At 62.3% G+C, this 25097-nt stretch overlaps 1 protein-coding gene across 1 annotated transcript; it reads right to left on the bottom strand.

Annotated features, from left to right (window-relative positions):
- Nucleotides 1–831: 831 nt before the first annotated feature.
- Nucleotides 832–19586, bottom strand: CD81 (CD81 molecule). Its single transcript, XM_060103369.1, has 8 exons — nt 19329–19586; nt 7738–7852; nt 3953–4050; nt 3075–3149; nt 2687–2791; nt 2136–2237; nt 1508–1594; nt 832–1416 (listed from the first exon to the last, which is right to left on the bottom strand). Exons 1-8 carry the CDS (start codon nt 19392–19394, stop codon nt 1354–1356), a joined length of 711 nt encoding a protein of 236 aa, XP_059959352.1. The 5' UTR covers nt 19395–19586; the 3' UTR covers nt 832–1353.
- Nucleotides 19587–25097: the final 5511 nt, after the last annotated feature.

Below are 25097 nucleotides of genomic sequence, written 5' to 3'. Positions count from 1 at the left end.
GAAAAGTAAAAAGGAGCGGGTTCCTTGGGCCATCCAGTTTTCCCAACCCACCAGCACCCCCCTGGACTGTGGAAGGGCAGGCCCGCTGCGGCCCTGTGACCCCCAATGCAGGGCTGGGGTTAGTTTCCAAAATCAGCCCCCCAAGGAGTCCCCAGGGAGCCCTTGACGTATGAATCCCAGCCAGGGACTTGTTGTCTCAAGAGGTCAAGTTAATGTACATACGGGGGGTACCTGCATGCAGCTCATGGTGACATCACCCAGCATTCCCGCTGGGGGCAGCAGCCTACCCAAGAGGTGGCTGGGCCTCAGTCCACGGTGGTGGGCCAGGCAGGCTCCCCCAGGTAGTGGCTGAGGCCTTGCCCTCCAGCCCCTGCAAGATGTGGCCACCCAGCCCCTTGACAGGACGTCTGCAAGCAACTAGAAGGTCAGAGAAGAGCCCCTCAGACCCTTGGGAGGGAGCAGTGTGTCCATCCTCCTGAGCTGGCCCTCAGGAGGGTGGGGAGTCTTGCAGGGGCCCCACATCCTGTACCACATTCTTGGGCCGCCTGCCTGCCCTGCACAGACCCCGCTGGACAGTGGTGCACAAGGAATGGGGGTGGGAGGGAGGGCCGGGTGGAGGCTGCTCCAGGTGGCACAAGGTCCAACAAAGGGGCACTCCCTCCGCGGAGTCCTTCTGAGCGCCCCACAGACACCCACCAACAGGGTCGGCAGCACAGCCTGGGCCCAGCGAGGTCCAAAGAGCTGAGCACCGCCTGCGCCAGGCTCCTCAGCCCCTCGGGCTGCCCCTGGGTCTCAGACACCACGGGCACAGGAAGGGGCCGGACGTTGTGGTAGCATGCCTGATTTTTCCTTCTTTATTGAATGACTTTCAAGATGTAATTACAATCGAAGGTGACGCGTTAGAAAGGAGAGGTGCATTGAAGGCATAAGGCTGCTCGTGGACCCGGCTCTAGAGACAGGTGGCCGGAGAGGAACAAGGATTAAAAAAGGCTGAGCGTGTGCCACCCATGGGGACGGGTGGGTAGGAGGGCGCAGCTCGGCCGGACGGCCCTTCGTGGCCCAGAGGAGAGGCCCGGCTGAGCAAGCAGAACCCCCGAGCAGCCCCAAAAGCAGAGGGGGCCCCTGCCCTGCAGTCCCCAAGGCCACTCACATGCCACCTACAGGTGACATCAGCCCCGAAAGCAACAGGGAACTTCAGGACAAGAACAAAACCCCAAAAGTAAAAAGGCTGATAAGTGTAGCAGTGATACCAGGAGGTTATATACACAGGTGGTGACGGCCCCTTCTCAGAAGTGTCCGGGTCACTCTGGGGGCACTGCAGGGGTCCCAGCGGCCCTCCCTGCGGCCTCAGCCTCAGTACACCGAACTGTTCCGGATGCCACAGCAGAGCACCATGCTCAGGATCATCTCAAAGATCTGCGGAGAAGGGGGTGGGGGTGGGCAGGTGGGTCAGCACCCGGAGACCCGTGGGGGGGCCCTGAGCAGATGCCCGGCCCGCCCCACTCACCATGATCACAGCCACCACGATGGCGGCGATGCCGATGAGGTACAGCTTCCCCGAGAAGAGCTCGTCGATCTTCCCGTGGCAGTCCTCCTGAGGGGGCGGCCAGAGAGCAGTCAGAGGTGCCCGTCCTCAGCCCCCGGTGAGGCCGCAGCCCAGGGTCATTGCAGAAGGAGCACAGAGGGGCACAGCCCTGCCCCCCAGGACCCCTCCCAGAGGTGTGAACAGGGCCTGGTCTCTGCCAGGTTTTAACTCACATCGTTTTAAACAAACACGGAAACGGCGAGTGTGCCGTGTGCGCCCTCTTGCACTCAGAGATAGCGAAGCACCGCCACGACGGGGCTGACCCGGGAGGTCAGGGTGCCTCCGTGCCAGGTTCGGAGGGCTCCCCCATCGGGAACCTAGAGACTCGCCTCTCTGTGGGCCGGCCGGCAGCAAAAATTTGGCCTCAGCCCCCAGGCAGAGCAGCCCCAACTCCAGCCACAGCACTGCCCAGTATGGCCGTGTCCTTGCCCTTGCCAGCGGGAGCCCGGAGAGGGCCAGCCACCGCCCAGGACCCACCAGGGGTGGCAGCCAAATGGGGGAGCAGGCAGGCCCCGCCCCACCCTGGGAGGCCCCACCCATCACCACACACCTTTAGCAAGTTGCTGACGATGTTGCCGCCCGAGGGACAGAGGCTGTTCTTGAACACAGAGGTGGTCACTGTGGTCAGCGCGTTGGAGCCACAGCAGTTAAGCTGCAGAGATGGAGGGCGCCCGCCGTCAGCCCTGGACATGCAGCCCGCAGGCTACAGAGGCCCCAGGAGCTGCGCCGGCCAAGCATGGGGGCGGGGGGCTGGGCGGGTCCCCTCCAAGGGGAGAACAGAGCCCAGGGGCCCCACTCTGCTCCCTCCTCCCACTCAGCTGTGCTGCGCAGAGACCCCTGTACCCCAGCTGCCTTGGCTCATCTAGTTCCCCACCTGGGACCCCCAGGTCCCTCAGAATCTCCCCAGGTCCCAATGCCCCTCCCGCTCCTGGCTGAGGTGTCACTGGGAGGGCAAAACCCCCGGCTCCGGGACGCCCTCCCCGGCCCCCGCCTCTCCCCTGGTCCCCCAGCCCCTCCGGAAGCCCTCCCCGGCCCCCGCCTCTCCCCTGGTCCCCCAGCCCCCAGGGACGCCCTCCCCACCTCCCCCCAGCCCCACTGTACCGTCTCGTGGAAGGTCTTCACCACAGCCTTGGCGTTGTTGGCGTCATCGTCCATTATGGCCTGCTGCAAGGCCTGGTCGTAGAACTGCTTCACGTCCTTGGCGATCTGGGGAGGGAGGCGGTCACAGCGCAGCGGGACTGCCCCCCTCACCTGGCTTCCCGGAAGGTATCACTCCCAGGACAGACCTGCCCGCCACCGAGCCCTAGAGAAGGTGACCCTGCCTTCCACTCGGTCGCCATGCTGCCTCTTCCAGAAAGCCCTCTGTGGGCTTCCTACCGGGAAGAGCCCTCCCAAAGCACCCTGCAATCCGACCCCTCCCCCGCAGCCCGAGCCCCTCCTCCCTCCCCACCAGCAGCCCCCCTGCCCCTCCCCATGGACACTGCCTCACCTGGTCCTTGTTGACAAAACCCCAGATGCCGGCGGCCACCTCACAGGCAAAGAGGATCACCAGGCAGGTGAAGAACTGAAAAGGGGAGGGGAGGGTGGAGAGGGGAGGGGAGGGCGGAGAGGGGAGGGCGGAGAGGGGAGGTCAGAGCCAGCCCGGGGCTTCCTGAGGCCCCAGTGACCGACTGGCGTGTGTGCGGTGGCCGGTGGTATCCACCCACCCAGGACCCGAAGGGATGAGAGGCGTGGAGCCGAGAAGCAGAATCTAGGACTCGGCCCGGCAGCGAGATGCCAATGTTCTCATCATCCCCAAGGGACCGGGCTCCACAGGATGGGGTGGGTGTGGGAGGGGAGGACATGGTTGGTTCTGGGCAGGTCGGAAAGGGCAGGGAGGCAAAGCCCACGGGAAGGGGGTCACCGTGGTGTGCCTGGGCTCGCCCACCGGAGACACAGGCACAGCCTCCTGCAGCCCACGTCTCCCAGACGCCAGGCCCTGGGCAGCACAGCCAGGCCTCCACTTCCCGTCGGTGGGTGACATGCCCAGGGGCACCTGAGGCTGGCTCTGGGACTGGGACTCACTCCCTATTATATCTGTGGCTTTTTTTAAGAAGGAAGAAAGAGAAAAAGCAACTTTGGAACTCAGTAGGAACTAGACAAAGAACTAGACGAGACGGCAGTCCACCTCGGAGGGATTTGAGACCCAATTGGGGAAACCAGAGAGCTGGCGTTCTGGGGGAGGTCCACAGGGCCAGACTGGCCAGCGGGGGCACCAAGCTCCGCATCGGGGACTGAAGGCATCCTGCCTCCACCAGAGCTCCCGGTTCTGCCCCCGGCCGGCCCCGCAGCCCTCACCCTCAGCCCAGCCCCGGCCCAGGGCCTTACCGTCCCCAGCAAGCACTGGGACTCCTGGATGGCTCCGTAGCAGCCCAGGAACCCAACAAACATCATCACAGCACCCACAGCAATGAGGATGTAGATGCCTGCAGGGGAGAGACGGTGCCCTCAGGGCCCTGACAGCCCAAGGAGGCAGGACAGACAGACACCCCGATGCCCCCGGAAGCCCTCCTCCCCAGCTGCGTACACACACACCACCACCCAGGCCTCTGGAGGGGCCACGAGGCGCTGACACCCGCCCTGCTGGGAAGACGTCAGATGCCTGGAGGCTTGGAGAGGAGCTGCAAGGGCTTGGCAGCCCGGCGGGACCGTGTGGGCCCCTCTCCAGGCCTCAGTTTCCTCCTCTGTGACATGGATGGAGACCGGTGTTACCAAGGCCAGGACCGAACGGCCCGTGGTGAGTGTTCAGAGAACTCGGTGCGACGCCACAACCCGGACCCTCTCTGGTTCCCGCAGTCTCCGGGACTTGGGAGCACCATGGAGGATCACCCCCATCTTGGCGCAGAGGACCCAGCTACTGACCCGTGGGGTGGGGTGGAGGTGAGCCCAGGGGTCTGGCGACCCCACTTCACTTGTGCCCTCTCAGGCCGGGGCTCGAGTCCAGCTGCTCTGCTCAGAGGAGGGGGCTCTACCCGGCTGCTGAGGCCCTGACCCTGGGGGCTGGAGCCTGCTGGACGCAGAGGCCTGGCGGCTGGGACAGCTCAAGGCTGGCACACGGGGTCAGTCTGCCCCCCTGGCCTGCCCAGCACCCATGCTGGTCATGCGGCCCTTCTCCGCGTCCACAGCTCAGCCAGGCGGGGCCCGCGCCCCTTGAAACGCGGACCATGTCTCTCCAAGGACCTCCCACAACCCTAGTCCTACCAGCAGACCTGGGCCCACCCCCAGTCGCCATGGTTACTTAGCGGGCAGGCAGCCCAAGCCCCCTCCACAGTGCTAGGACAATGGGTCCCAGGGCTCCGGTGCCAAGGGCCTGTCGCCCCTGCCTGGCCAGGCTTTGGAGAAGGAGCCTGGGGGCCAGGACCTGCTGCTGGGCTCAGAAAACGCCCAGGGCCTCCCCCCTCTGGACAGATGGAGCCTCCCGCCAGGCCTGCCCTCGGGGGCTCCTCACTCGGGCACAGCACCCTTGAGCCAGGTGTCCTCTGCTCTGGTCCTGAGACCCCTATCCCCACATCACTACCTGAGGTTCAGCGAGATGGCATAGGGCGCCAGGGAGGGGCGCCAGGGAGGGTCACCTTGGCGTTCCGGGCTCTGGAGGGTCCTGCGAGAGGCTGGGAGACCCAGAGGCGGTACCTGACCCACCCACCCCCCCAGGCCCAGCCCCAAGCCCCCCACGGTGCCGGGTTTCCACCTAGAGCCCTTGGCCTGGTTCTGGCCAGTGAGGTCCGGGACCCCCCTGGGCTCTGCAGCATTGCCTGGGGTGCTAAGCCAGCCCAGCTCACCCTCCCCCGCTGCCTGGCACTGGACAAAGAGCTCTTGTCAGGGCCCACGTCTGCTCCCCCACCTCCCTGGCAGGCCCAGTCTGCATCGGAGCCAGCAAGAGGCTCCAGAAGACCGGCCCTGGGTAGGCAGGAACTCTGTGGCCAGAGGGGCTCTGAGAGGCCCCCGCCCATGGGGACACAGCAGAAGGTCCAGGGGCTGGCACCCAGCCTGCCGGGTGGTCCAGCAGCTAACACTGCTTCCCCAGCAGCCGGCACTGCTGCTCCAAGGGCAGGATTCTCCAGAGCCAGGAGAAGACAGGGTCAGGCCCCAGGTGACGTGCGGCCCCCAGTGAGTGGACCGGGGGGACACCTGCTCCAACGCCAGCCTTGCCCCTGACGAGCCTCTCCCGTGGGACCCCTTCTCCGCCAGAGCCTGAGCACAGCCCCGCCGCCTCCATTCTCCCGCCAAGGTCCCCCCAGACGTCTGCGTGCCAGCCTGGACTGTGTCCCTAACCCAAGTCTGCAGCCTGTTGCCGCTCTTGCCCCATCCTGGCCTGAAGCAGGGGAGCTTTCAGCTCCTCTCCTGCCTCCTGGGCCAGATGCTGGGCTGAGAGCAGGAGCTGCCCCAGCCACGAGGCTGGCGGCCCCGGCCCCAGCAATTTGGGTGGGACCCCTTCCCAGACTGCTCGCCCTGGGGCCGGTTCAATTCTGCCACCAGCAGAGCCCACGCTCACTGCACCCAAGGTCCCAGAGAGGGGGACGGAGAGATGGCAGCAGCCCTTCCCACATTGGGACAGAGCCCCGGGCACATGCTGGCTCAGACCCCTGCGGAGGCTCTGAGAGGGAAAGGAGAGGCCTGGGAGGAGCCCCGCGGGAGAGAAACACCCCTCGAGGGCCCAGAGGACACTCCTGCGTCCTCAGACGTGTGGGCCCCGTTGACTGCCTTGCTTCTGAGGGGTCCTGGCGCGTGTGCGGGGGCCCCGGGTCACGGACCCCTTGTGCCCTCTCAGGGGGCGGACTCACCCTCTGTTCCTGAGACTCAAACCTGTGAGGGGTCCCACAGCGCGGGGGGAGCACAGGAACCTGCGGAAGAGGGCTCGGGACCCTACCTGGGACGGCTGGCCCCGGGAGCCCCGCCGCCAGAACCCCAGGCTCCGGTCTCCGCCCCCCGTCCACGGCCCCCGGGACCCAGCCCTCCCAGCGTATGGCCCAGAGGGCCACGGGCAGGGAGGGGGCAGGCACCCGCCACGGCCCTGGGAGTGAGGTGAGTGTGTGGGCCACTGCCGCCGAGGGTCCAGCGTGTGACCCGGGGTGGCTGCTGGCCCCTCAGGGCGCCCTGAGCCCTGAAGGTTCCCTGCCCTGCTGCTCGCCTGTGGGAGCGAGAGGGACCGGCCCAGGAGCCAGTCCTTTAAAGGACAGAAGCATCTCAACAAACACTCCTACAGCTCCACAAGGGCCAGGCCCCACCTTCCCTGATGGGGGGCGGGGCCCCAGCAGGAAGCGGGGGCACCCCTTCTCCCCTCCCGCCCCTTTGTCGCTCCTCTGACACTCCCACCCCCACCCTGGGGGCTGCTGGCCCAAGCCCCCCGCCCCCCAGCCTGACGGACGCCCCAAAGGGGCCGCCACAGGCGCCCAGGAGGCAGACTCGCAGCCTAACAGGGTGGCTATAGGTGTGGCTGCAGGGCTGAGTCATGCAGGCCCTGAGTCTCCATCCAGGGGGCTCCGGGCTCCAGCCCCACCCTCCCAGGAAGCCTCCCCTGAAACACCCACCATGACACAGGGGAGCGCAGGGGAAGGGGGCAGGCGCGGCCCAGTCTCAGCGCCAGCCACTCGACATTCCTGGTCCGCCACTGGAAGGGACCTCTGTGCTGCCCAGCAACGCCCCCGTGCCGGGCCTCCCGAACGTCCCTCGGCCCCCGCCCCACCCAGCTGCCGCTCTCCTGCTCCTGCCCCCCCAACCCCAGGCGATGGGGTGGGGTCCCAAAAAGCCACACACACACCCCGCCCCAGTTCCAGCTCTCCCTGGGAGCACACCCGGCCCAGGCAGGCACTGCACCAACTCCAGAGGGGACCCTCAAGGCCCCCAGGCTGATATAACCCCACCTGCTCTCTGGATCCGTCTCACCCTATGGCCGCAAGAGCCCTTCCTGGCTGGCCTCCTCCCTGCCCCAGCGAGAAGCCAGCCCCGCTGAGCCGGCTCAGCCCCTGCTTCCTCCTGGAAGCCCTCCTGGAAGCCCTCCCCGACAGCCTGTCTGAGGCCTTACCGAGCTTACGGTCACACACCCCAGTGGCCCGTTCCCGCCGGCCCCCAGCCCAGAGCTGGCCGGGGTCCTCAGCCCGTCCTCTGCCACTTACCTACGTAGAAGGTGTTGGGTGCAGGCCTGTCTCCGAGCTCCAGGTAGAGGAGGTTGGTGGTCTGAGGGTCATGGCGAAGCCACAGGGCCACACCTAGGATCACACCTCCAGCCAGCTGGGGAAAGAGCAGGGCATGGTGTCACTCGTGGCCCAGAGCCCGGCGGTGGTGAGTGTGCATCCACCACACTACACACACACACAGAGGAGGCTGCCGAACCCCCCTGCCCGCTGGGTCTGCGTGACGGGCTTCCCTCCAGGCAGGACTCACCAGCCCCTGGGGTCTGGGTTGCTGCTGGCTCCAAATGTCTGATTTGCTGCCTTGGTTGTCAAGGCGCCCCGGGGGACCTGGGCATGGGGGACCATGTGGCTGGTCCCCAACCCTCCCGCCAGCACCACTGGAGTGAGACTCCCAGACAGGCTACCAGATAAGATGCGGGACACCCGGTTAATCTGCATTCAGACAGACAACAAATACTTCTTTAAGGAGGGGGTGGGCACTCGATGCCACTGGGGCCCTGGTGTGGGTGGCAGAGGCTGCTGGGGCCGGTGGCAGCCGGGAAGCCACAGGGCCAGGGCTTTGTGGGGTAACTGCCTGCCGTCGCGGAGATGGGAAACTGCCGGGAGAGCAAGGGAGCTCGCGGTGCTCGCCAGAGAGACCGCAAGGTGGAGGCTGCGCTGAGCGGCGGGCAGGAAAGGGGGCTCCGCTCAGAGCCTGGCACGGGGGGGCGCAGGCTTCCGGCTGACTCATGCCCCTGCGAGCACAGTGGCTCAGGGCTAGGTGGGGTCTGTCCTTGAGGGTGAGCCCAGACCGGGCCCAGCAGGCCCATGCCTGAGTATCGGACCCACCCAGTCAAGCTGGCCCCCGCACCCCAGCCTCCTCCCTGGGCTGCTCCCCGAGGCGCTAACTGTCCCCGGAGCTACAAGCACCAGCTCCTACCTACACAGACCGTCAGCTACGTGTCCAACGAGGAAGAGAAACCAAAACGCGGACCCCAAGAAGACCACCTGGCTGGCCCAGTGCCTCTCCCCAGGGCCCTGGCCAGGGAGCGCGGCCCCAAGACAGGCTCAGTAGAGCATGTGAGACTCGAAGCCCCAGCACCAGGGGCTGCCCCAAGGAAAGCCCCAAGCATCTCCAGGGATCTCCAGGCAGGTGACGCTAGGGCGCTGATGGGGGGCGGGGAGGCCAGGAGCCCCGTGGCCCTGGCTCTCCTACGCTGGGCTCCGTGGACGATGAGGCTGGTGGGGACCGCTGGGGACCGCTGGCATCGGGCAGCAGCCGGGCTGCCCCGGAAGGTGGTGCTGTCGACACCGCCCCCCCAGGGCGGGACGGCACCCTCTCTGCCCCCCTCTTCCAGATGTTCAACTAGGGACTCCACTCCCCACACCCAGGGCAGCACGCTTGCTCTCCCCCTTCCTGGAGCACATGCAGCGGGACCGACAGGGTCCCTCCGGGGCCCCCGGGCCCCGCCTGCACACCCCTGGAAGGGCAGTGCCGAACTCCCAGTGTCCCGTGGCTGCTCCTGGTGCCTGGCACACCCACAAGCGGGTGGGAGGGCCCAGGGACGGGGCAGGGGGAGGGAGAGGGCGGGGACGGGGCAGGTAGGCTCTGGAGGGAGTCCTGCTCCTCTGGCTGCGGTCTGCAGCTCCAGAGCAGGCGGTGGTGAGGCTGAGGGTTGCCGTGGTAACTCTGGCTAGAAACCGCCACTTATTCTGTTTTGAAACTGTGGTCCAGAGACAGCTTTGTGAGACGTTCCAGGACGGAGGGGGTGGGGCAGGGGGAGCCCTGTCCTGGGCCTCCTTTGCAGTCACAGAGGCCTGGCCCCAAGCCCTGACTCAGCCTCAGCATCCCCGTCGGTAAGGAGAGCTGAGCGTGGAGTGGCACCTCCCGCCCCCCTGGCTGGGCTGGGACCACTCCCATCTTCCCCATGCAGCCCCTCACCCCAGAAGCCAAGGGGACAAGCCCATCTAGGGCACTTGGTCCTAACAGAAATGCTGTGAGGGTAATGCTTATCCCAGCACCCAGATGCTAACCGTGGGGTGGCAGGCAAAGTCCTCATCTCTCCTGTCTCGGGAAGGGCTTTCCGCTGCAGACCCCAGGATGTGTGGGGAGCAGGGGCAGAGGGGGGACAGCAGCCTCCAGACTCCCCTGTGGCTCCAGCCCACCTCCTGATGGGTGAACAGGGAAGGCAGTCCCGCCTCCGGGCAGGGGAGAGCCTGGTGCTTACGTGTACCCTCCTCAGCTGGTCCTCAGTCATTCCAGGCCCCGCACAGACCCGCTGGGGTGGGCCTGGATGAAGGCAGTGGTGGCAGTGACCACCCCCAGTTACGGGGGGTGGGATGGGCGTTCACCTAAGGTCACCTACGGAGGAAGGGCAAAGGCAGCACTGCGAATCCCCCCCCCCAATCCCCCGACCCAGGCCATGAGAAAAGGCAGAGGGTGGGGTGGACCCGTGCCTCTGCAGGGAGGGGGTGCCCAGGGCAGGGCAGGGGTCCCAGAAGCAGCAGAGGTCTGAAAGAAGCCTGCTCTTCAGAAGATAACCCACAGACTGGGGCTTGCAAATGGCTAACAAAGGACCCGTATCCAAAATTTAAAAAGAACTTGCAAAACTCTAACAACAAGAAAACAAACAACCGATTTTTAAAAAACGGGCAAAAGAAAAAAAAATTGGACACTTCACCAAAGAAGAAATGTGCACAGCAAATAAACGCATGGAAAGACGCGCAGAGTCATTGGTCGCAGGGAGATGCAAATTAAACCACAGTGAGACACCCCCAAGCACCTATGGGACGGGCTGAAGTGAGAAGACCCCCAGGCGAGGGTGGGGAGCAGCGGGGACACAGGAGACAGAGTTCGGGTCCTTGGCACGTTCTCCACCCCTCCACCCGCCATGCGCCCAGCCCCTGCAACCCCAGTACTGCCCCAGGGGGGTGGAAGCTCTTGCCCACACAAACGTGCCAGCAGCTTTCCTGGTAACACCCCCAAACCGGGGACAACCCGATGTCCTTCAAGCGGTGAGTGGGTGGATGCCCACCAGCGGGGGAAGGGAAGAAAATACTGGAACTACTGACACAACCACCAGAGTGAGTCTCCAGATAACCCCGCTGATCATCAGAACCAGACCAAGAGGAAAAACTACCACCTTCCGATTCCGTTCATATAAAAAGTACAGGAAATGCCGATCACGGGCACAGATGACAGGCCAGCGGGTGGCCTGGGATGGGGAGGAGGGATCCCAAGGCCCCAGGGACACCTCTGGGGGTGATGGATACGTTCACTCTCCTGGTGGACCACCCTCTAGGTCTCACAGGTGCCTCCTTACGTCAAAACCTACCAAGTTGTACATTTTAAGCGTGCAGTTGACGCTATGTCAAACAAAGCTGTTTAAAAAACCCCACACACCCAAATCCCCGTCCACTGAACTTCTAAGCAGCAAAGCCTTTAGGGGTAAATGTTTCTTCTGGTCCCAAAGGATCCAGCCTGCTGTCTTCATGCCAACCGTCCACCAAGGTGAGGACCCCCAGGCTCCTAGCGGCCAACAGCAAGCATCTGGAAACGCTGAAGTCTTGTCCACAAAACTGAGGTTTTAGGGTCAAAAAAGGGACTGGATAAACTAAGGAACACTTATGCCCGCTCTAAAACGGAGTCCAGACTTAACGGAAAGCACTTAGTCCTCGCATTGGGTGGGAATTAGAGCGTGGCTGCCAAGGGCCCCCAGAGCCTCTGGCTGCTGGGTCATCTCGGGACCATCTCGGCACCTTTGTGCCTCCAATATCCTTGTGTGTATAATGAGGAACTAAAAGTACACAAGCTGAAAAGACGTGGTACATATATACAATGGAATATTACTCAGCCATAAAAAGGAACGGAATTGGGTCATTTGCAGAGATGTGGATGGATCTAGAGACTGTCATACAGAGTGAAGTAAGTCAGAAAGAAAAAAACAAATATCGTATAATAACGCATATATGTGGAACCTAGAAAAATGGTACAGCTGAAAGGATTTGCAAGGCAGAGACACAGACGTAGAGAACAAACATACGGACACCAAGCGGGGAGAGTGGAAGGGGGGGTGGGGGTGGTGCTGGGATGAATTGGGAGATCGGGATTGACATGTATACACTGATGTGTATAAAACAGATAACTAATAAGAACCTGCTGTATAAAAAATAAAATTCAAAAAATAAAAATAAAATAAAAGTACACAAGCTGACCTACGCAGAGCGCTCAGATGATGCCGCTGTACATGGAGAGCGTTCGACAGAGCCGGCGGTTACTGTGCCCACCCTCGGCGGTCTCCGGGCAGGCTGCTCAGCGGCAGAGTCTGACACATCTCCACTCACCCCCTCCCTCTCTCCTGCCAGCTGGCCTGGCGGAAGTGCCGCTGCTACCTGCTCCTGCATCCGGAGATGCTCCTGCATCCGGAGATGCTCCTGCATCCTGAGATGCTCCTGCTCGGGTGGGGCTGGCGAGCAGCTCAGGAAGGAGCCCCTAACCTATTGGGATTACTGAAGGGTTCCACAGCAGGGGACGGCGCAGACTGTTTGTAATCCTATGAAAGGTGCAGTTTCTGTTTCTTTCTTCCTCGTTTCTGAGAATTAATAACAGCGTCAACTAAAAAGGGCGGGGGGGGGGGGTGGCTGCCAAGTACACTGGGTTCCTGCCTGGCCTGTCTGCGTTTCCAAGAAGCAGCTGAAAGGGCGTAGGAGTGGGTGCTGCCCGGGCAGGCCTGGGGCAACCTTCCCCCCGCCCCCCCCACCACCGGCTCCTGCCAGGCCCTGGGTGGGAGCTGAGCTGGGATCTGTCTTCCATCCCTCCCCACCCACACGTGCTGGCCCAGTGGTCACCCCAAGTCCTGCCCACGCGTTCCAGGAGTGACAGGGACACCCACGCGTCAACGTGCTCCCTTAATTAGCAGCGCTGATGCTCTCAGAGACAGATGATAGAGGGGGCAGCTCCGTCGTGACCCAGGAAGGGCCTTGGCTCTGAGCCGTTCTGCTCCCTAACCTGCCACCGCAAGGGGTGCACACTCTTGCTGGGAAAATGTGCCACGAAGTGCCCATGCAGCTCGGCAACCAGGAGGTCCTGGGGGCCCGGAGACCCTCCCCAGGAGGGCAGTGAAGGCCACAGGCAGGAAACGCCCTGGCAGACACCGGGATAAGTCAGAGGAAAGAGGTGCAGCAAAGACCCTTTGAGGATGGGATGTGGAGGGTCAGTGGGGGCAGAAGGCACCACCCTTGGGCTGGGCAGGGACCTGGGTCCCTGAAGGCTGACCCTCCATCTCCACCCACCGTGAGAACAGGGTGACGCAGGGCCTGACCCAGCCTTCCCGGGGGTGGGCAACGACCCTATGGCCCTGTCGTGCCCTCCGGGAACACAGCCACCCAGCTCCAGGCGGGAAGGAAGTACAGAGAGAGGAGCAGCGACCCTCGCCTCAGCCAGGAAGCGGAAACCACCCTCCAGGCCCCTTGACGTCAGGAAGCCGCCTGGACTGGCCTCTAAGAATAGCTGCGGGGGCGGAAGAGGACACTGGGCCCCGCCAGCTGCGGGATGCAGGAGCCCCTTGTTGCCAGGAGGGGAGTGCAGGCCCCCAAGGACACCCTGCCACCTCTCCAGGCACAGCGGAGTGCGCTGGGGAACCCGCAGGGCCCGCCTGCTTCCTGGGCCCGACCCCGAGCATACCTACCACCCACTGCAGGCGGGGAGGCCGGGAAGCGGCCTGCCCCCCGGCCCTACGCCCACCCCACTGGCTGAAAGGACCCCTCCTGTGGGATGCCCCTCCGTCCCCTCAGCCCCTGCAGCGAGAGGCGTGTGGACACAGACGTCCCAGCCACCCGCCAGCAAAGGGCACTCAAGGGGCTGCAGCGGGGCGCACGCATCAGACAAGGAGGATCTGGATAGGCTAGGGAAACACTGGGCGGAAGACAGGAGGTGGTGGTCCCAGGCAGGGGCCAGAGGTGAGTGGAGGGGCCCCGGGGCAGGCCGGGTTCCCTGGCCGCCACGTGCTCCCTGCACAAACCCAGGCACAGCCCCCCACCCTTGGGGATGCCCTGGCCCTGCCTCGGGTCATGCCGGCCGCAAACCACACTGGCCCTGGTTTCCAGTCTGCCTCCACCACTTCCTCGTGTGGGCACCCGGGACCTTGGTCTCCTCATCGCTCCTGTGAGCCAGCTGGAGGCAAAGGGCATGGCTCCAGCCCAGTGCCCGCCTGGCACAGGGGAGTGGGACTTCGTGTGCGCCTGAGCTGTTATCTAGGGGACAGAGGGGAAGACTGTCCGTCCAGCAGGTGGGCGGGCGGCCGAGCCCCTGGGATGGGGAGCAGAGAGGGCCTGGCCCGCGTGAGAGGGAGACTCCCCGTGAGCTCCGGGGGCGGACAGGGCTGTAGAGGGTGCTTCCCAAACCCACCGAGCACCCCCAAGACCAATGCTATCAAACTCTGGGGCTCAGGCCTCCCAGCACCTGGGACTGGAGACCAGGAAGGCGGGCGGCCTGGGGTCTTCCCTTCTGTTCCCCTGCAGCCCCGGGGTCACGGCCTGACCTCCAAATCCCCGCCAGGAGCTGGCTGCTGGCTACCAAACTCAACGCCCAGCTGCAGGTGATGTGACAGGTAAGGGGGGTTACAGAGCACCGTTAGACACTCTCCCTGGGAGAGTTACGACCCGGGCCGGCCTGCGTGTGGGAGTTGGTACAGAAGATTCCCGTGTGACGGTTTGGGATGCCAGGGGGCCGCCCACGGGCCGCCCACCCCCCCACTCCGCATGGTCCCAGCTTCCTGTCCTTCACCTTCTCCACAATCATCCTGTTACCCCAGTAATTGGGGGCAGGGGGAGCACTAACCTTCCAAAGTTAGAAAGGGCATGGCTTCAAAGAAGAGGGCAAGGGGACTGCCTGCTCCCCAGGCCTCTGTGGCGTTCGGAGCCCCATGACTGGGCTCTTGACCACCCTGCCCTCAGCACCCTCCCCCACCATGCACCGAGCCCCAGCTCTAAGGTGCCTCCCTGCCCGCCGAGCCCCGCAGCCCTCGAGCCCAGGGAGGGCAGCTACGTGCCAACAGGCACCCCTGCGACCACGCGCTGGTGGCCGGCCAGGGAAGGGAGACCTACTGCCAGCTGATCGGCCACCCCTGGGGCCAGGCCCCCTGCCCGCCTGTGGGGATTCCCCTAGCACCTGGGGCCCACCTAGAGTCCCAGGTGGTCTTGCGTGAAGCAGCACCTGCTCCGCCATTGGGAGGAGGGGCTTAGGCCGGGCCCCACAGTACAAAGTATGGGGGCGGGGGAGGGGCACTGAAGTCCAGAGGCTGGGTCACACCACACCTGCAGGACATCTGGAAAGGGCCGATTCGAAGTGAGCTTGGTGCTCCACGCAGCGTGAGGAGTCCCGGCCACGGGGGCGTGCTGCCTCCAAGGCGAAACCCCCAGCCCTGGCTGCTGGCCCAGCCTGCGTCTCGGGGGGCGGGCAGAGGCAGGGTCCCCACATTTCTCCCCCACCCCTACCTGGGGCCCTCTCCAAAACGCTGCGCAAGTGCAAAGGTGACGTCTGCCCCTCCACGGGTGCCCGGACTCTACACCTTATTGATTTTCATGGCTCTTCCCTGTCATGGGATTTCAGGCGCTGAAATGAAGGCGGGGGGTGGGGGGGTAGATTATATGGGAGGGGGGTGCTTTGGGGGGCCCATCTCCCTGTCTGGACTTGGAAGCAGTATGAGTTAGGGATGGGGGGTGAACTCAATTTCTGGAGGCACACTGAGCTGGGGGCAGGGGTGGGGGTGGGAACCCCACAGGGTGGGCACCGCATCGGCAGCCGGCCAGGGTCCCAGGCTCCCCGCCTCTGGCTCCAGCTCTGCACCCCGTGATGCCCAGACACTCTCCCTGGGGCCAGCCAGTCCTGGGCACAGACCACAGATTTCCTCTTCTCAGCAGGCCCTGGCCCAACGGCCGCTTCCCCAGAGCGTGGCAGCCAGATGCCCGGGGGCACCAGGGGAGCTCACTTGCCCCCCCACTGAAACCAGGAACAGAAAATCCCTGCCCCCAGCCAGAGCCCGCCTGGGTCACATCCCCTCTCCCAGAAGGAAGGCGACAGAACCACTAAGTGATAGACAGCCATGTGCTGTCCGGAAGCAAGAAGTTAAAGCCAGTTAGCAGGGCTTCCCACCAGCCCCACTGCCAGCCAGGTCTGGCCGCACTGCCCCTGCCACCTCTGGAAGGAAGCCCTGACTGCATCCGGCTGGAGGAGCTGCCAGTCCCAGGCAGGGCCGCTGCTGCTGCCCCTGCAGAGGAGAGGCTGTGATCACACCCATTTCACAGATGAGGCGAGCAGGGCTCACACAGGGCGTGCGCCCACCCCAGGTCGCCCCAGGTCGCCCACTCGAGTGGGGTGAGCAGGGAAGCAGGGGCAGGCGCCTCTGCTCATCCTGAGCTGCTCCAGCAGCAGGGCCCTGAGCCCCAGTCACCTCGTCAGGAAGCTCCCGGGCCCACCCCACGGGCGGGAATTCCATGCCCTCGGGGGAGCATCTGCACTGTCTCCCCAGCTCGGGCCGGGCCGCAGCTGCTCTTCCTCCTGCCGTGTCCCCACCTCACACCTCTGGGCCCGCCTGGGCAGGGGGCCCCAAAGCAGGCTGGGGTCAGGCGTGCTGAGTGCACACAGCCTGGGCCCCGGGGTCTGGCGCTGAGAGGTGGGACAGCAAGTGTGTGTGCTGGTGTGTGTGGGCGTGCATGGTGACCGGCTCCTTCTCAGACAGCATGCCAGCCTGCCTCTGATGCTTCCACCCACGGGGGAAGGCTTTACTCTCTGAAATGAAACTTTAAAAAGTGCCCAGATCCAGGGACTGGATCCTGCCCAGATCCTGGTGGCGCAGTGGTTGAGAATCCGCCCGCCAATGCAGGGGACACAGGTTCGAGCCCTCGTCTGGGAAGATCCCACGTGCTGCGGAGCAACTAAATCCATGCGCCACAACTACTGAGCCCGCGAGCCACAACTACTGAGCCTGCGCTCTAGAGCTCGTGAGCCACAACTACTGAGCCCGCGAGCCACAATTACTGAAGCCTGCAAGCCTAGAGCCCGTGCTCCACGACAAGAGAAGCCACTGCAATGAGAAGCCCGCGCACCGCAATGAAGAGTAGCCCCTGCTCGCTACAACCAGAGAAAGCCCGCGCACGGCAATGAAGACCCAACACAGCCAAAAAAAAAAAAAAGCCCAGATCCAAATCCAGACACCCATCCTCAACCTCTTGACCCAGCTCCCACCCCCAGCACCCCCTTACTGCACTGTGGCCAGGTGCACGGTGAGTGGGTGGGGCTGGGCACCAGGAGCCCTCCCTCACCCACTGGACCCTGCGGGGGCCTCCCAGGCACCCAGGCGTCTAAGCCCCTTCCCCAAGTCACTGCCTACACTGGCCAAGGAATGGGGTCTTCCCTACCAACCACCATGCCCAACACCCATTTCCTGAACTACTCCGACAACAATCCCAGGGGAAGGACCCCCCGCTTCAGCGGGGAGGAAGCCCAGGACCAGAGCAGCAGGGTGGGGACTCCACCGAGGTCCAAACCCCTGGCACCACGCTCTTGGCCAAGCGATGCTGGGGGAGGGGGTGCACAGAGAGCCCCCACCCTGCCCCGCCTGGCTCAGCGTGGCATCCCACCACAGGGGGCAGCCCAGCATGGGTGGGTGGGGCCTTGCTGTCACTGGAAGCAAATGTTCCTCTGGTCAGCTAGGCATGCCCAGGGAGGGAGGGAAGGGGAGAGGCCTCAGAAACAATTCCTTAAGCCCAAATACAAAGTGGCCCAGGGTGGGGGTGGGGATGTGTCAGGCCTCCAGCCCTGCTGCCTGGGAAATTACCAGAGGTACCCAGGCTGAGCTGGGGGTGGGAGGGACTTACCTCGCCCCTACACTCAGTCCAAAGGCAAGGATCCACTCCTGCTAAGTCCCCTTCCTCCGCCCCCCTCCCCCTCCCACCAGGGCCCTCCCAGGCCCTGCGGGTACAGACAGGCTCAGGGGCTGGCAGAGGGGTGTCCCGGTGACACCCCTTGCCAAGACCACCCCTTCAGCAAAGGCTGCCCGGCCCACCCTGGCCCATCCTGACTGCCTAACCGCTCCCACCCCCAGGGCAGAGGCTGCTGGCTACAGGATCCTCACCAGTGCCCCTGCAGGGAAGATGTGACACCTCCACTCCGTGTCCAGTCCCTGCCCTCCCCACCCCAAATACCTCAGTGCCCCGAGGTCCACCCTGGGACCCTTGGCCGTCCAGATGGCAAACAGATGTCCCCAGGCCCACACACTTTTCCAGGAGCCATTTTAAAAGTTTACCCTCCCAGTGTCAACTCAAGAAAGCACCCACCAGACGTTGTCCTGGTCCTCCGTGACAAGGGGTGAGCAGCCTGGGGTGGCGGAGAAGCAAGAAGGGGCCAGGAGGGGGCCCGAGTCACTATGCCCAGGGGACCGCAGGGGACGCAGGACACAGCTGTGAGAGGGGCTCCCGACAACCATTCCTGGTCCCTCCGGGCCAGAAGGAGATCTCCACCCCCCTAATTCCAACACTGACAGGAAATGGAAACAAAAGCCAAAGCTTCATCAGTCCCAGGCCAGCAGTGAAGACTGATGAGGAAACACAACTCAGGCCACCAGCCCACAGACCCCAGGAGACCCTCCCGCACCCTGAGCCGTCCAACCCGTGGGCTCCTCTTTCCAGAGAGGCCTCCCAAGCCCAGACCTGGACATCCACCCAGCCCCGGCACCCCTGGAGCTCGGAAACCCCAGGTCTCCAGGCTCCCTGCCTGTGCCAACTCAGAACACCCGCCCAGCCCCTTGCCCCTCACAGCCTCCATGACGCCCCAGGGGGAGGACGGGCTGGAAGGTCAGGCCGGGTGAGGAGGGGAGGGGGATGGGGCTCCACAAGCTGGGGGCACCAGGGGGGAGGCACCCCAGCACGCGGGCCACCCGGGGCCCAGGGCGCTTCCTCTCTGCGCTTCGCCCCGGCCCGGACCCCCATACGACCCTCAGGGTGGCGACAGCAGGCAGGAGGGTGAACTGGACTGGGCCCAGGATGGGGTGGACGGTCCCCAAGACTCTGGCAGAGTGTGCGTCGGCCCCCCCCCCCCGCCCTCGACACCGCACTGGGCCGCCCATCTAGGGGCGGTGGCCCCGATGAGCTCATGGGGGCGGGGCGTCTGGAGCCCCGCCCTCGAGCCCCTCAGTCCCCCCGAAGCAGGGTGGTCCCAGAAACAGCGGCCAGGAGGGCTGAGCAGTGGCCGGGTACCGGGTTCGGAGCGCGGACGCACCGCACCATCACCATCACCAACCGGGAACAGACCCCAGGTCCCCAAACGGCCCGGCCCGGCCCGGCCGCGGGGCTCTGGGTCCCGACGCACAGAGGCCCGAAACCCGTCTTGGAGCCCCCCGCCCCGCCCTCTAGGGGCACGGCAGTCCCGGACGAGCCCCACCGCTGCGACCCACAGGCCTAGGACCCCCCACCACGCGCTCGGCGCACACAGGTGGCCCTGCAACTTGGCGGCCCGGTTGCGCCCCCTTGGCAGGGCCTAGCGGGGCGCGGCCTGCCAGGCTCGGGGAGCGCCCTCCCACCCGCGGCTCCGGGCTCACCCAGAAGACGAAATTGAAGACGAAGAGCAGGTACTTGATACACTTGGTGCAGCCCTCCACCCCCATGGCGGCGCGGGCGGCGGGCGGCCTGCGGGGCGCGGGCCGGTCCTGGGCGGGGGGCGCGGGGCCTGGGCGCCTGATGGGCAGCCGGTGGCCTGGCGGGCGGCTGGGACGCGCGGACGGGGGGCAAGAAGGGCGCTGGAGGCCGGGCCGAGAAGCGCCTCTGTCTTTGCCGCCGTTGCGCGCTCGCTTTCTGGGCGGGCGCGCGCACCACTCCGTCACTTATAGGGCGCCGAGGCCACGCCCCCTAGGCCCCGCCCCCGACCCTGCCGCCAGAGCACGGAGAGGCAGCAGCCGCAGCCCCCAGCCCAGCCCCCGGGGGGCGGGGCGCACGTCCCTTCCCCCCGGCTCACACACATCGGGGCGTCAGACCTGGTGCAGTCAGGACCTCGGGGCCTGGACACAGAGTGCCGAGCGCGGCACGCGTCCCTGGGCTGCAGGCGCGCTCGGATTCCCCTAAGGGGCCGCGCCGGAGGACAGGCCTGCAGGCGGGGAAAACTGCTTCCCCTCCTCCCTCAGGCGCCTGGGACTCTGGTAGCAGGCCCCGCGGAGGAGGTGGTGCACGGGCGCCAGCTCTGCCGACACAGCAGCGCGCTTGGTTCACAGCGCTCCCGGGATAGGAACCCGGGTGGCGGTGGTGCGGCCCTGGCCTGAAGATCCTGGGAGGCGAGCCTAGGCCGCCAAGCCCTTGTCCCATGGAAGGGGGAGTCCCTGAGGGCTGTTGGAAGAGTCTGTGCTGGAAAGGTCACAGACAGGGTGTCCCCCAGGCCAGTGTGGTGTCCAAGAGGCCCAAGCCGCTTATGGAACCTCCAGGTGTTGTGTATTTCATGCACAGCCTGGTGGCGCCAGTACCGCAGGGGCCCGGTCCCACACTCCTGCTGACTCCAGAGGGCTAAGGAGGCAGAGGGGTGACTCATCAAGCTTTCTCCCCAGGTGACAGCAAGGTGACATGCAGCTGGAGAGATGAGAGCTCTGCGTCTGCAGTAACCCTGGCACGAGTGACTACTGACCACTTGCAAGGTGGCCAGTGCCACCGCTGGGGACTGAAGTTTTCATTCTGTTCATTGTACAGTGGTTTGAATTTCAATAGCCGTGGGCGGCCAGAGCAGCGCTGTCGTACTCATCGGGCTCTGGTAGTTTTGTAGTTTTCTTGGTGGCTTATTGTAAAGTTTGTTTTGGCTTCACGCTTGTGTAAGAGCCACACGCACAAGTGTTGGGTTTGTGGGTGTCGAAGGGACGTTACAACAGAAGTAACATCTTTGGGGGTCTGCCCAGATCCTTTCTGTTGAAGCGGAGGTAGAACAGGTCTTCAGTGTGAAGAATCGCTTGTCTAGGTGCCCTGGGCACCCTGCCCTCCCATCAGCTCCCTGCTGCCCACAGTGATAGGGACATTTCCAGCCAAGGTGTGGGCTGTCCCTTCCCTGGACCCTCTGGGGAAGGGGGTGGTGGGGGCAGAGAGCCCCCCCCCAGGGAGCGGCAAAACCACGCACCTGCGTCCTCGGCCCGCCATCCCCCAAAGTGGGTCCCGCCTGGCCAGCTTGTTCTGTCCTCTGCTTCAGTCCTGCATCTAGCGGGTGCCAGCCGTGTGCCAGGCACTATTCCAGGAGCTCGTTGTGAGGAGCTGGACAGCCAGGACCCCTTCGCTTGAGGACCTTCGGCCCTGGTGAGGGTGACAGATGTCACCCCGCGATGATCATGCCAGTGCTGCAAAGGGGGGGAGTTCTGAGGATGTGTGACAGGTGGGGGGTGGCACTCCTCCCCGTGGGTCCTGGAAGGAATCAGCCATGGAGCCACCCCTGAGGGGTGCTGGGGGGAGCATTCCAGGCAGAGGGGTAGCTTGGAGGAGTGGAAAGGAAGCTGGTGGGGTGGGAACAGAGGATGTAGGAAGGGCTGGACTCTGAGGTCTGAGGTTGGGGCCAGCGGTGAGGTCAGGGGCCAGGTGGGCTGGCTCTTGGGCCTGAAGGCCAGAGTGGGGCTGCACTGGATTCTGACCCCAGTGGGAGTGGCTGGGGGTATTCCACAGGGGAACCTCAGGCCTTGCCCCTGTGAGGTAGCTCGCATGGTTATGGGAGCTGGGAATGACCTGCCGACTGCACACTGGCGGCCCAGGAAGGCCAGTTTGGTGATGTCATCCAGTCTGAGTCTGGAGGCCTGAGACCCAGGGGAGCGGATGGTGTAAACCCCAGTCTGAGGGCAGGAGGAGGTGACAAGAGCTGTCCCAGCTCAAGGGGTGGGGCCCGAAAAGGGCACGTTCTCCCTTCCCTGTCTTGTGTTCTGTTCAGGCTTCGGGGACCAGGTGGTGCCCTCCCACCTGCTCTCCTGCGTCCGCGATTCAATGCTGATCTCACCTGGAAACAACCCCCCAGACTCCCCCAGAGATAATGTCCCACCCGGGTGCCCGGGGCTGGTCACATTGACACAACAGTAAATATCACAGGGAGCGGTGACATGATGTGTGTGCCAGTGTGATCGGGGGCTGGGGGCGCCCAGCGGGGATGTCCTGGGGAAGGCTCCCGTCGTTGGCTGGACTGCAGCGCTTTCCATCCCAGCTCCAGGACGCATGGACAAGCTCCCAGAGGGGCTGCGTTAGAGAATGTGGGAGACGGGGCAGAGCTTGCTGTGCCTGGGATAGGAGACCCCCTCCCTGTGCTTCCCTTGCCCTGCGGCCCTGACTGCCCTAGGAAGAGGAGCTGATGGGGATACAGTGGGCAGCTCGGCTGGACCAGCAGGCTTTGCTGCCCAGCTGGGTTTGGCCTGAGTCCTCCCCTCCCAGTGACTTCGGGCTGGTTCCACCGTGTCCCTGTCTGCCGTGGAACATGACCACAGGCCCAGGCACGTGAGCAAGTCCTGGCCATGGGAGGCAGGAGGCCAGGGCCTCCTTTCAGCTTGTCTGATGGAGAGGCTTCTCTGCCCATAGCTGGTGACTCACTGCTCTCCTGGGGCACATGGTCTGTCGGGGGGAGTCGGTGAATCACTGAACCCCGCCTCTTTGCCTTCATTTCCTGTGGAAATAAACAAAGACCACCTAAATGAGACAAACTGACTGTATCTGCAGAGCCTGCTACATACGAGGGAATCAGCCACCCTCGCTGCATTTGGCAGGGACTCGAAGGCCATCCCCAAGGGAAACAGGTTTATGTTGAAAAAAACAACAAAAAAAAGGAGGAGGTTTTTTTGAAAAAAAAAGTACATTTTGGGGCCTCCCTGGTGGCGCAGTGGTTGGGAGTCCGCCTGCCGATGCAGGGGATACGGGTTCGTGCCCCGGTCTGGGAGGATTCCATATGCCGCGGAGCGGCTGGGCCCGTGGGCCATGGCCGCTGAGCCTGCGCGTCCGGAGACTGCGCATCCGGAGCCTGTGCTCCGCAACGGGGGAGGCCACAACAGTGAGAGGCCCGCATACCGCAAAAAAAAAAAAAAAAAAAAAAGTACATTTTGAAAAATGTACTACACCATATCAATAGAATAAAGGACAGAAATTATGTGATCATCTCAATGGATGTAGGAAGAGCATCTAACAAAACCCAATATTCGGGCTTCCCTGGTGGCGCAGTGGTTGAGAGTCCACCTGCCGATGCAGGGGACACAGGTTCGTGCCCCGGTCCGGGAAGATCCCACATGCCACGGAGCAGCTGGGCTCGTGAGCCATGGCCGCTGAGCCTGCGCATCCGGAGCCTGTGCTCCGCAATGGGAGAGGCCACAGCAGTGAGAGGCCCGCGTACTGCAAAAATAAATAAATAAATAAATAAAAACAAAAAACAATATTCTTTCATGGTGAAAACACTCAGCACACTCAAAATAGAAGGGAATGTCCTCCACCCAATAAGGGGCGTCTACAAATACCCACAGCTGACATCACACCTGGTGGTAAAAGCCTGAGAGCGTCCCACCTAAGATCAGGAACGAGACAAGGACCCCACATCCTGCCACTATCTTTGTGTTGATTTCTGCTGTACAGCAAAGTGACTCAGTTATTCATATATCTTTTTCATATTCTTTTCCATTATGGCTCATCACAGGATATTGAATACAGTTCCCTGTGCTATACAGTAAGACCTTGTTATTTGTCCATTCTATATAGAATAGTTTGCATGTGTAATCCCAAACTCGTGACTTCCCTGGTGGTCCAGTGGGTAAGACTCTGTGCTCCCAATGCAGGGGGCCTGGGTTCGATCCCTGGTGGGAGAACTAGATCCCACATGCATGCTGCAACTAAGAAGTCTGCATGCTGCGACTGAAGATCCCGCATGCCACAACTAAGACCCGGCGCAGCCAAAATAAATAAATAAATAAATAAATAAAATCCCAAAGTCCCAATCCATCCCTCCCCCACTCTACCTCCCCTTTGGCAACCATAAGTCTATTCTGTTCTCTGTGTCCTTGAGTCTGTTTCTGTTTCGTAGATAAGTTCATTTGTGTCATATTTTAGATTCCACATATAAGTGATATCATATGCTATTTGTCTTTCTCTTTCTGACTTACTTCACTTAATATGATCATCTCTCGGTCCATCCATGTTGCTGCATACTCCTGCCACTCTATTCAACATTGTCCTGGAGGTTCTGGCCAGAACATTGAGGCAAGAAGAAGGACTAAAAAGGCACCCATATTAGAAAGGAAGGCTTGAACTATCTCTATTTGCAGATGACATGATGTTGTGTATGGAAGATCCTAAGAGATACACACACACAAAATTAAAACTAGTAAGTGTGTTCAACAATTGGCAGAATACAAGATCAATATACAAAAATCAATTTTATTTCTATACCTAGCAATGAGCAATCCAAACGTGGAATTATGATAACAATCCCATGTGTAACAGCAGCAAATGAACAAAATACCTAGGAATAAATGGAGCAAAAGAAGCGTAAGATTTGTACACTGAAAACTACAAAACGTTGTCAAAAGGAATTAAAGAACATCTAACTAAGTGAAAAGATAACTGGTGTTCATGGATCAGAAGACTTAATATGTTTATGATGCCAATACTCCCCCAAACTGATCTACAGCTTCAATGAAATCCCTATCAAAATCCCAGCTGGCTTTTTACAATCTGATCCTAAAATTCATATGGGACTGCAAGGGCCCCAGAATAGCTAAAAGAAACTTGAAAAATAAGAAGAAAGTTGTTGGATTCACACTTCCCCATTTGAACTTCCTGCAAAACTACAGAGATCAAGGCAGTGTGGCACTGGCGTTAAGGACAGACAAACAGATCAGTGGAATAGAATTGAGAGTCCAGAAATAAACCCTCACATTCATGGTGGGTTGCCACAAGGACACCGAGACAATTCGATGAGGAAAAGCACAGTCTTTTCAACAACTGGTGCTGGGACAGCTGGATATCCACAGGCGAAAGAATGAAGTTGGGGCCCTACCTCATGCTGTACACAAACATTAACTCAAAATGGATCATGGACCTCAATGTAAGAGCTGAAACTAAAAACTCTTAGAGAAAAACATAAACCTTCGTGACCCTGTGTTAGACAATGGTTTCTTGTATACAACTCCCAGAACACAAGCAAAATAAGAAAAAAATAAGTAGGGAAATCCCTGGTGGTCCAGTGGTTATGACGTGGCGCTTTCACTGCAGTGGCCCAAGTTCAATCCCTGGTCAGGGAACTAAGATCCCACAAGCCATGCAGCTCGGCCAAAAAAAAAAAGAAAGAAAAAGGAAAAAATAGGTAAATTGGACTTGGTCAAATTTTAAAC

Source organism: Mesoplodon densirostris, chromosome 7 (genome assembly GCF_025265405.1).
Source record: "Mesoplodon densirostris isolate mMesDen1 chromosome 7, mMesDen1 primary haplotype, whole genome shotgun sequence".
Classification (NCBI taxonomy): Eukaryota; Metazoa; Chordata; class Mammalia; order Artiodactyla; family Ziphiidae; genus Mesoplodon; species Mesoplodon densirostris.
This window is presented reverse-complemented; position numbering and strand designations above follow the sequence as displayed.